This window comes from Arachis ipaensis, chromosome B5 (assembly GCF_059453495.1).
Source record: "Arachis ipaensis isolate K30076 ecotype BB chromosome B5, ASM5945349v1, whole genome shotgun sequence".
Classification (NCBI taxonomy): domain Eukaryota; kingdom Viridiplantae; phylum Streptophyta; class Magnoliopsida; order Fabales; family Fabaceae; genus Arachis; species Arachis ipaensis.
Genome location: NC_142440.1, coordinates 149463702 through 149475633, shown reverse-complemented (window position 1 = coordinate 149475633; position 11932 = coordinate 149463702). Strand labels below are relative to the sequence as shown.

At 33.9% G+C, this 11932-nt stretch overlaps 1 protein-coding gene across 1 annotated transcript; it reads right to left on the bottom strand.

Moving 5' to 3' along the window:
• Window positions 1-4717: 4717 nt before the first annotated feature.
• LOC107641294 (uncharacterized) lies at window positions 4718-10366 on the bottom strand. The gene is made up of 7 exons (XM_016344791.2): window positions 9635-10366; window positions 9339-9522; window positions 6184-9242; window positions 5567-5644; window positions 5401-5475; window positions 4910-4974; window positions 4718-4799 (listed from the first exon to the last, which is right to left on the bottom strand). The coding sequence occupies exons 1-7, from the start codon at window positions 10364-10366 to the stop codon at window positions 4718-4720; spliced, it is 4275 nt and encodes a 1424-aa protein (XP_016200277.2).
• Between the last annotated feature and the right edge of the window lie 1566 nt (window positions 10367-11932).

Genomic DNA, 11932 nt, shown 5'->3' with positions numbered 1-11932 from the left:
TGTAAGGATAATCCTGAAGCATGTTCAAATATCCTGCATTTATTGAATTCTTATGAAAGTATCAGTGGCCAGAGAGTAAATCTTAATAAATCTGCTGTATTCTTTAGCCACAACACTCCCTCCTCTACTCGTACACTACTGGCTAACTCTATGAATATTAATCATATTGGGGTTCAGGATAAATATCTTGGTTTGCCTTCTACAATCTCTAAATCAAAAAAGGCTTCTTTTAGTATGATCAAAGAAAAGGTTCGAAAAAGAATCCAAGGGTGGAAGCGCTATCTTCTATCGTCAGGTGGTAGACACGTATTGCTTAAGGCAGTGGGAGAAGCTATTCCTATTTATACATTGTCTTGCTTCAAGTTGCCTGATGGTTTAATTTCGGAAATTCACTCTCTACTTTCTCAGTTCTGGTGGGAACAAAAAGGTTCTGAAAGGCGGATGGCTTGGATTAGCTGGGACACTATGACTCGTCCACGAAAAGAAGGAGGCCTTGGATTTAAAGATCTCAGAATCCAAAATCTGGCACTTTTAGGCAAATAGTTTTGGCGACTCGTAACACAGCCTACTTTCTTATTATCCAAAATCCTAAGAGGTAAATACTTTAGCAATGGTAATGCTATAACGGCAGAAATTGGAGTCTTACCTTCTTGGGGATAGAGGAGTATACTGGAAGGCCGAAAGATTGTTGAAAAAGGTCTTAATTGGGCTGTGGGTACTGGAGAGAATATCCGAACCTTTGAGGATCCTTGGCTGTCTCCTCCGTATCCTTTAATAATTTTTGATATGCCAAATAGATAGGCTATTTCTGAGTTAGTTCCAAGAGTTAAAGATCTAATTACTGAAGATAGAAATTGGAATTAGAATCTCATTCAAGAATTATTTCCCCAAGACGTTGCAAACAGGATTTTGTCAGTTAAAATTCAGCAGAGTAGGGACAAATTGCAATGGGATTTGAACAAATCCAAGCAATATGATACAGCTTCAGGTTACAGAATTGGCTATTTATTTTACCATCCGCCTCTAGAGCTTTTCCCTAATTATATGCAGCAGAAAAAGCCGTGGATTGATCTATGAAAGTTGAACTTGCCTCACAAAATTAAGCTATTTATCTGGAAAGCTCTTCATGGCCGGCTTCCGGTGCTTACTCAGATTCATCACCGCATCCCATCTATATCACCAATATGCCCCTGCTGTCATGAAGCAACCGAAACAGTCACTCATTGTTTGATCGATTGCTCTATAATTAAAGATGTATGGTCTCAGAGTTATCTTCGTGACTGTCTTCCCCCTCAGAGTCCTAACAACTTTTGGACATGGTAGATTGTATCAACAGAGATGTTTAACCCGCTGAAAAATGCTGACCGTAATCCTCAATTGCTTGTCATCATTTGTTGGAACTGCTGGAAAGCTCGCAACCAGTTGATTTTTGAAGGTTCTACTTCAATGCCGTCTGCCATTCTAGCAAGCTCTGTCAAGTTGCTCCGTGAAATCCAAAGAACTCCCAGTTTAGGTCGTCATCTCCATGAGGCAAGCTCTTAGTTGTATTCAATTTGATTTATCATTCTTTCTTCTTTAAGATTTTTCTTCATTTTTCGACCACGCACCGTTGGATGAATACCTTCAATGTAGTGTTTTTGGAAAATCTCCACCTTTCATTATGCTGTCCTACTTTTGGACATCTTTGTATTTCATTTCTCAATAATTAATGAAATATAACCTACTATCTTTGGAAAAAAATGTATATTTGTATTCTAGTATGTATTTTATACTGTGGCTGACTTTGGTGGCTGATTTTAGTGTACACGTAGCATAACTCATTTCTGTGTTTGCAGCATATTTGGATGTAAAACGAAGATATTTGGATGTAAAACGAAGATATTTGGGTGTATTTTTATTCTGATAAGTTCTGCATAATTCAGAACTCTTCCTCTTCCTCGTCCTCTCCTCATCTTTTGCTGTTGTTTCTTTTTTCATCATCATCACAATCTTCTTCTTCTTTTTTTTCTTATTCATCTTTTCCTTTTTGTTTTATATTTTCAAGTTTCTTCTTGTTTTACTCTCTTAACAAAAATAAAAACAAAAGATCAAACAAAGAAGAAGAGGAAACACATAATGCTGCAAAATTACTTAGAAGAGGATGAATTTACATTCATTTAACTAAAAGAAATAAGGAAAAGAAGAAGAAGAAGAAAATGCAGCATTAGAAAATATTTTTTTGTACAAAAATACTATTTGTACACTAAAATCAGCCACTAAAATCAGTCACCAATGTATTTGTATATAAATACATGTGTGCTTTAATTTATTTTCAATGTATATTTGTATTCCAGTATATATTTTATACTGGTGGCTGACTTTGGTGGTTGATTTTATTGTATACGTAGCACAACTCATTTCTGTATTTGCAGCAAATTTGGGTGTAAAACGAAGAAATTTGGGTGTAAAACAAAAATATTTCGGTATATTTTTATTCTGATAAGTTCTGTATAATTCAAAATTCTTCCTCTTCTTTCTCCTCATCTTCTGCTGCTTCTTCTTCATATTCTTATTTCATGTTCTCATAATTCTTTTTGGGAGAAAAAATCAAACAAAGAAGAAAAAATACATAATGTTGCAAAATCAAAACAAGAAGGAGGAGAAACACGACAATGAAGATGAAACATGCGAAGAAAAAGGAGGAGAAACACAAAGAAGAAGGAGAAGAAGAAGGAAGAAGAAGAGGAGGAGGAAAAACGCAAAGAAAAAATGACAGTTGTGGTTTTCATCGAAGAAAAAGAAGAGTCGTTCATAATGGTGAAGGAGTGCTTTGGAAACGTAATGCGTGTGTTAACACGCTTTTGTAGGTAATCGTAGCTTCTATTGAATTTGGCCTAACTTGTAAGACTTATAAGTCAAAAAGACTTGTATGGATAGCATAACTGTTCTTTTTTATTATTATTCTAAACTCGAAATTCTAAATCCTATTAAAAAACACCATTAAAAAAATATTTTGTCAATAAAGAATAAAAAGTTAACTAATTAAAAGTTAATTTTCTATACTTATTTAAAAATTATATTACATTTTATTTTTCTAATAACTAAAATTGCCATCTTATTATAAGTCATTTTTACAAAACCATATTTGAGGAGAATAAAAGGAGTATTACCAGATAATTAAATTGAATATCATCAAGGGAAGTGGGAGATTGTAAAAGAAAGAGGGTTTTGTCTATTTGCATTCAACAATGGAGGGAAAATAAACAATTGAAGGAGATGACTGTTTGTCAACAAAGAAAAATTATAGGTAGACAATAAAAATACTAAACAATGTGAATGATAAATATGTTGAATGTTTAATTTATTAGGTGTGTGAATAGTTATCCTAATGTTAAGATTTAGGAGGTAATTTGGAGGTGGAGTACTTTTTTACTTTATTGGGTCAATTCTAGAGTCTATTATTTACATTGTTTAAAAAAAGATAAAAACTCAGGTGCAGTCGACTTCATGTGAAATTGATAGCTGAGAGCCGTTAGATGAAAATTTTGTCAAATCAGTCAAATCGTCTAACGACTGTGAGTTATCAACTTCACGTGAAGTCGACTGCACCTGAATTTCCACCTAAAATTAGGTTGAAAGTTTTTACCAAAAAAAAAAATTGGTTGAAAGTGTTAAAAAAAAGATTCAATCCAAAAGGTGAAACAAAAAAAAAAGCTTCATTTATAAACATAAAAAAAATAGAAAAAAAAAAGAAAGAAAGAAAAAGGGTTGGTATTCTCTTGTTGGATGACCGTTCTTTTAAGAGTTAAAATTTATGACAGAGAGGTTTTTATGCAGAAAGAATTAAAATATATTTTATTTTAAAAAATAAAAAGATTTTATTTACTTATATAATAAATATATAATTAAAAATATATAGTATGCAGTTTTTTAGGAACAATAGAAGATGTGTTTTTCGAGTTAAGCCCCATTTTAATTTCTGAGATTGGTAAATTGTATAAATTTAGTCATTAAAATTTTAATTGCATTAAATTAGTCTTTTAAATTCGAAAAATTATATCTCGTTAATTCCTCTCTTATTTTCCATCACTGGAACATTAACGCTATCAGTGATATGGTCAATTTTTGTCACACTGGACATAGTAACCAGCGATGACATGGCATAAAAGTGTATTAGCTCCAATTTGTTCCTTGTTTTCTTCTATAACCAAAATTTTTTTCCCTACTTCTCCCTCTTCTTCTTTTTATAACTAAAATGTTCAAGTTGTTAATCTTGTTATAAATACTAGCGGCTCAACAGGCACTTTCAGCCGCTTTTCTATTGTTTTGAAGAATTTAATTTTATTTTTAAAATATATTATTCGTTCTTTAAATTTATTAGATTATATTTGTTAAATTTTAAGTTTAACGTGATCTTATTTATATCATATTTTAGTGTTGATATTAATATATCATTTATTCTTTAAATTTGTCAAATAAATATTCTTTTCATCATTTTAAAATTAACATAACCTTATTTGTTTTATATTCTGTTGAGGGTAAAACTACTATAGAAAACCTTTAAAATGCTAAATTATAAAAGCACACAATAAAAATATATGTATATTATCAGTAAAAGATATAGTTCCAGAAATAACGACAAAAATATTATCCAAATTTAAAAAGAGTATATATCTATAAATATCTATAAACCCAAATGCATGTTAGTTATTTACAAAAGATTAATTTTTTCTAAATATCATGGATATTCATGTTTGTCTTCTTCTTTTTTAAGTGGTAGGCCAAAATATGATTCTGAATCTGAAGAGACCTGCATTTTCCTACAAATAATGGAAGGATAGAAGAAATGAATATGCTTATTTTTTTCGTTTTAAAATATCAAACTATAAGAGTATTACTGAAAAAATAGGAGAATACAAAGATTGTGTACCTAGAAAAAATCCGTCTTAATTCATTATACATCTCCTTGTCAATAACTTCTTGCATCTTGAAAAACTGTCAGATTTTGTTTATCATAAAAATAACCGTATAAAACGCTTCAGGTTTATTCAATTAAATTGATTGCTTATTATAGAGAAGAATTTAATTAAAACCTGTAGAATTGTGATATCTTGTTTTGCATTGAACTTTCTGAAAGGACAAAAGAAATGACATTAATCCTTGTTTATCATTGACAAAATGTAAATTAAATGAAATTACATCTTTTTTTGTTAGGAATTTTTTTTAATAATAATTACCTGCAATGATATTGTTTTGGTTCGAAATGAGTTAGTTGTGTTCTTCTAAGTTCATGGCTGAAAAAAAAGAGTTAAAGTTTTAACATAGTTGGTATATAGGACGAAATAGACGGAAATATTTATTATGTAACAAAGGTTTATTGCATTACCTTTTATTTTTTTGTTCCAATATTTCTCTTTTTACCATCTTCCATAGTTGAGTTTTCTCTGCTTTAACTGTACCTCCCCAACCAATAGAATAAATTTTGATTAGATGAACCTGTGTCAATTGCACGTTTGATCAGTAACACTAAAACAAAAATATGTATCATCAGTGTAGTTGTCACTGTCATTAATTATGTAATCCTTACTTTATCGTCAATTGGTCTCATCGATGCAATTGATTGCTCATCTTTCCATGTATTCCATAACGATTGAAATCCTGTTTCCTGTAATTTATTGCATATATGTATCACAATATATTGCAGTAGTGTCCTATATATATTACTTTAGAATTAAGTAATGATATATCCCAAATAAGACATACCTCTACCTATTATTAGTTTTAAAATTTTAATTTTTATAATTTTATTGCTAAAATTATAAAATTGATAGCAACATTTAAAGAAATCAAATTTTGAATTCTTTTCAAAGTATATACAAACATTGCAAACTATAATTTATTAAAAAACCAATAATGATATATTTTAAGGATGTATGATATAATTTTTATAATTTATATATGTGAATCGTAGTTGGTGCATACCTGTTGGGATAAGTAGAGGTTCTAGTTCCTTTCACTTATCTCTTTTAATATGCTGATGAGCTCTCTTGATATCAATTTATCTGTTAAAAATCTTAGTCATTAGTTGTTAAAATTAGTGAACAAAACTATCTATTCCAATGTTGATATTGTAATGATAAAATTACATAATACACGGATTATACTTGTAAAAAGGCTCACATATTTGCCAAGGACATAAATTACCTGAGGTGCAGGTAACAAAATTTTTTTGAACACCACATTCTTTGTGAATTGTCCCCTTTTTCCATCTACTGTTCCTTCTTTGACTAAGATTTTTGTGGTTGACTGAGAAATACTTCGAGATAGAGCAACGTATAATTGACCATGGCTGAACACATGTTTAGGGAGATAGATCCCTACCTTAGGGATAGTTTGCCCTTGTGATTTATTTATCGTCAAGGCAAAACTCAACCTTACAGGAAATTGTTTTCTAATAAGCACAAAGGGTAGTCCTGAGTTCTCAGTTGTTTTGTGTTTTATCCGAGGCAGAAAAGCTCTTTTTCCAGAGTGATGGCCTGTTAAGATTTCCACGTCTAACATATTTTGAAAAGTTCCTCGACACAGTAGCCTTGTGCCATTGCATAAGCCTGCCTTAGGATCTATGTTTCTCAGTAACATCAGAGGAGCACCTTTTTTTACCTTCAACATATGAGGTGGCAATCCACCTGTGGAGATCGAGTTAAGATATTCTTGTTGATACAGATTATTTGTATCTCCTTCTACTTCATCAAAGGATGCTAAAATTCGTTCGTCTCCCGGAAATTGGTTGATGACTATATCATTAAGCTGTTGCACATCATGGTTCTTGGGTGTCAATATCGCCCTCTCCACCATATAAGATGCATCCCACCCATGAGATTGCAAATTTGGAAAGGTTTCTTCTATTAATTTGTGTAACGATGCCTCACCTTCCCATGGTATTGCCATGCCTACTTCTATTTGTACCAAGTCTTCACATATGGTAGACTCAATCCCATCCCCTATGCGCATAAGATACTCCGCAAAATCACGATCATTAAGGGATCGCATATTTTGTCGCAGGTGAAGAATTTTGGTGAATGCCCACAAATGTGATTTAACAATAGAAGCTGAAATCATTTGCGACTTACTTCCTTTCGGCACAACAGGTAGTACTTGGCGAAAATCCCCTCCCATAACCATCACCTTCCCTCCAAATGGAGTATTGTTTTCTAAGATGTCTCGTAATGTGCGGTCCAGTGATTCCATTGTCTCTTTATTAGTCATTGGCGCTTCATCCCAAATTATCGCGGTCGTCTGCCTAATCAGTTTTGCAAGATCAGATTGTTTACTTATATTGCACGTGGAGGATGGCTCTGCATTGATTGGGATCTTAAATCTAGAATGAGCTGTTCGACCACCAAGCAGTAAAGTTGTAGCTATTCCTGAGGACGCAGTTACCAAGACAATATGCCCTTTACTTCTTAAGTCTGCAATTATAGCTCTGTAAAGAAATGTCTTACCTGCTCCTCCTGGTCCATCCACGAAGAACACTCCACTTTCTCTTCGATCAATTGTATTCATAATGCACCTGAAAGCTGCAGACTGGTCATGATTCAATCTTTCTATAGAACACAGGTCTTCTTGAGGAACTTCGATGGACATTTCTTCTTGAATAATTCTAGGCATGAAGTTGTCGTTGTCGTTGTCCGAGGTTAGAGCTGGTAAATCGTATTGTCCAATATGTTTTCCATGTTGTAGGAGGATGTCATTTAAATCCCTAAACAAACGATTTGTCAACCCATTGCAGGTTGTAGTGCTTGTTGATGCGTAATCATCCACCATACATGAAAGAAACTCGTCCCACAAACTTCTTACATCTGTTGGCTCACAAAAAATTAGAATGGTGGCAAACATCCTTCTTAAAGCGCATGGCATTCTCAAAATGGATGCCTCAACCAAACATGATCTTATACTACTATCACTCTCCAACAGTCCTCGATGCTGAGCGGATTTCCTAAAGGACGAATATTGGATACCATCGACCGTTAGCAAATCATCCCAACCAGTTGGGCCTCTTACATTTGACAACAGAATACGCAAATATAATTTTTCACCTTCTGTTGGCGAAACGGTATAGATCCGACCGATAGCTCTCTTTTGTGACCTACGTCGACGCCATTCTTTTTCCTTGCTGTGCCAACTGTAATATTCTGGAATTTCCCTGTACAAAAGATGTCTAGATTGTTGGTCATCGGCCCGATTAAGTGCAAAGAATTCAGTGAGCATTGTTCTTGAGAAATAGTCATTATTAACTATTTCAGAAATAGTTTGGTGCTCATAAAAGCTCACTTGATGTTGATTTGGCAAATGAACTTGCAACCTCTCAACTGATGGGTACATTCGGTAAAGGTTGAATCGAAATATCCTCCAGCATGCCTCTGGAGCGGCAATCCATCTTGCATCAATAAACTGTTGCACCTCATCATAATGAGATCTTTTGTGAACCTCCATTGCCACACGGTCTGGTCCCTTATAGCAATACTTGTATAGATATTTTATCCTCTTGATACTGTTACATATCTCTACATTGATATGGCAATCATACTTCAGTAGTAGCCAAGGGTTGTACGGAACCACCCATCTATTGTCAATGGTGACATTTTGGTTGATAGGAATTGGAGTATCAAATCGCCTCCTATATTGAGGATATGAGTCATCACCTCGTCGTGTCTCTGGTACGAACTCTTTTGGGTAGTTGCGTTTACATTGACCGTTCTTCATGCACGGTGAAGATTGATTTAGTGTTCCGCAAGAACCATGGACCATATGCCTTAGCACTGCCTCATGTAAGTGTGGTTCTGTTTCTTTACATGGTATTTCCGCTTGGACCAAACTATCATATTGATCAGGATCACTCAATTTGTCATTGTTTTCTAAGATTAGCAACATATGTACGTGTGGCAATCCTCTTTTCTGAAATTCGGTGACATAAATATAACTTTTCACCTTTCCCAGTACACCTTTGGTAATAACATCCTGTTTTAATTGTTCGAATTTGGCTCTGAAAATCCTAGTTGTCAGATCCGGACGATCCTGTGGAGTTTGAGTAGGACTGAGTTCCGAAGCTATTTCTGACCATGATGGATTGCATGTCATAGTTAGAAAAATATCTGGTTTTCCTTCTTTAAGAACAATAGCCATTCCATCCTCGTACCGTTGAGTCATGTCTCGACGACTGCCCACGAACGACGATGGTAATATCGTTCTTCTGCCAACATTTTCTAAAACAGATTTTAGAGAAAAGTATTATTAGTTTTAAAGTTTAAATTTAGGAACACGTAATGATCAATCATGTGGCCGTTAAGTTGAGTAATTACCAGCATTATTCTCTCCTGTGTGCAAAGCATCTTGCAAGCCTTGATACAGTTCAGCTCGAAGTTCCCTTTGTCTTTGTCGAACCCATCTTAACTTGCATGTTTTCATTTTCACATAGTTGTCAACAACATATTGTTGAAGAAGTCGCCCCGCTTGCAAAACTGTTGAGTGATCATTGGGGCGGATCTACGAATATTGAGGATTATAGAAAATTGTTAGAAATTGTGAAATGATTTATTGGTACAAACTATCATCTACGGAAGTCTATAAATGATGTAACAAATATAGGAGTTTGTACCTGGAGCATATAGCTATAATATGTCCGGCATGATACTTTGTTTTCACGTTGAGTTCGAGTATTTATATCCCATCCATGGGTTCCAAATGGAAAAAAAAGAGGATATTGTAGTGGATCGTAATACCCAACAAACTCTTGAATCCTTCTGAGGTTACCAGCATGGGTTTGAACCTTGATATCCCGTCCTCGCACCATTGTTTCAATATCATCACCGACTATTATGGCTGCTACTTGTGAAGTAGTTGGGAGACTGTATTGTGGTTGATTAGCAGGTCGCTCTCTGATCACCAAACTACACTCTTGCACATCTAGTCGTTGTGCAAGCTGGCGGAATACATGGATAAAAGGATTATATCGGTGCAACAATTGTTGTAGCTTCAAAACCAAACTTTCATGCAGTTGTGTGTTCTCCAGCATCCTATTTTGTAACTCGTGATCAGTATCGTATATATATAGTTGCAAGAAGCGTGGCCGCGCCCCCTGACCCGGATGAAATCCTCCTATACTGTGGTACATTGATCCTTGAGCACGGAATGTATATATACCATGTCTTGCTGAAGCTAATTGTTCGTCTATGTGTACACCACACGAAGTGAATGAAAAAACATGATTGTAACCACGAATGTGTTTCCTAAAATGGTTCCCTTCTGCAGAAGGGTCTAAGAAGATGTCTAGTAATTCCTGAGGAGCATTTACTTGGGGCAAAGAGACTTTTCCTCCATTGCAACACATGTCAAATGTTTCATGGTGAAACAGACGTGCATTACAGTGTGTACATGTCCTTGTAGGAGGCAGTGTAGTTTGAAGCACTGTTGTATTCGCTTGAAAATTTCGAGCACAATTGTGGGATGTTCGGACATGGTGTCTAATTTCTGCACTCGCATAGGAATATTAATAGGCTATGCATTAGTAGCTTGATTAGGATTAGAGTTGGATGTAGTAGTGGGTTCATTGTTGTGAGACAGGGAGTTATTAGCACCAGGATTTGTTGGTTCTATGTTGTTGGAAGGTAAAGTATTATCAGCAGAGACAGTGGATTTATTAGTTTAGTTCGGATTAGAATTGGATGTGGTAGTGGGTTCATTGTGTTGAGACAGGGAGTAGTTAGTATCAAAATTTTTTTCCTTCTCACTCAACTCTGTGACGAAATAGAAGATTCTTGCAATGATAAACGAACTCTCTAGACGAGTGTACAGTCTACATCGTGTTCCAATGGTCTCTTGAAATTCTATTGCAGGTTGCAGCTACGAGTCACTAATTTCTGTCACTCAAAAGAGAATTTTTTTTCTCTACATCGCTCATGAAGAAATTGAAGACAAAAAAAGACAAAAGAGAGTTAATGTTTTACTTCTCATAAAAAACAAATGATGTCGTTTCAAGAGATGTTTTACGCCAAATCATAAATGACGTTGTTTCTCTATGTTCAACGTGGCAAGAATTGGCCACGTTACTGACGACGTCAGTACTCTAGTGGTAGAAAATGAGAGAACTAATATAGTACATTTTTTTTAATTTGAAAAACTAATTTAGTAGTACAATTAAGATCTCGAAAACTAAATCAATCAAATTCCTTAATTTCAGATCAAAGTAAACTTAACTGTATTTTCCACGTGTTATTTTAAGGTTCATGCACTTGAAAAACAAAAAAAAAAATGATTAGAAAGGAAGGGGGCAGGGCTGTCCAAATAAAATGAAAATAATTTAAAATTTAAAAGGGATATTTAATTTCCATAATTAACAATGATGCAATTGGACAATCATAGGGACTTTGGGAGTGCCTTAACTTTAATCTCAATTTAAAAGGAAACTTTAGGGTAAGCCAAAAGATGATACATGCTTATTAATTTTTTTTTCCTTTTTAAAACAATAATACATGAAAACTTTCCTCGGCTGTTAATGAAATAAATATATTTTATATTTTATATCATATTCATATAAATTATCGTATTATGATATCATGACAGAGGGAGCATTTAGTTGAAATTTGATTTAATTTTAATTTTAATTTGTACATCCAATATTATTGATCTTTCAGTGATTAATTTTAGTTTAATATTAATTTTTTCAATGATTATTAAAATTAATCTTACATAATATTTAATTAGTTGGTACGACCAAACATGACAGCTGTGTATCGGATATTTTGGTGCAAAAGAATATTATTTTGTTTGTTTATGATATTTTATGACTTATGACATCCTTTTTGGTCCGCATCAATCAAAAACTTTGCTACTATCTAGTTCATGACTCATGAGCTTATCATCATAGATATATTGGATAAAAAAAAATAAAACGGTA

What these genes read in the sequence shown, in the direction of transcription:
- LOC107641294 (XM_016344791.2), bottom strand. Translation starts at nt 10,366, where the DNA reads ATGTGTTGCAATGGAGGAAAAGTCTCTTTGCCCCAAGTAAATGCTCCT. An exon ending in CACAGGAGAGAATAATGCTG is followed by an intron (nt 9,243 to 9,338) that starts GTAATTACTCAA and finishes AATCTGTTTTAG; the next exon opens with AAAATGTTGGCAGAAGAACG. An exon ending in AAACTCAACTATGGAAGATG is followed by an intron (nt 4,975 to 5,400) that starts GTAAAAAGAGAA and finishes AAAATCTGACAG; the next exon opens with TTTTTCAAGATGCAAGAAGT.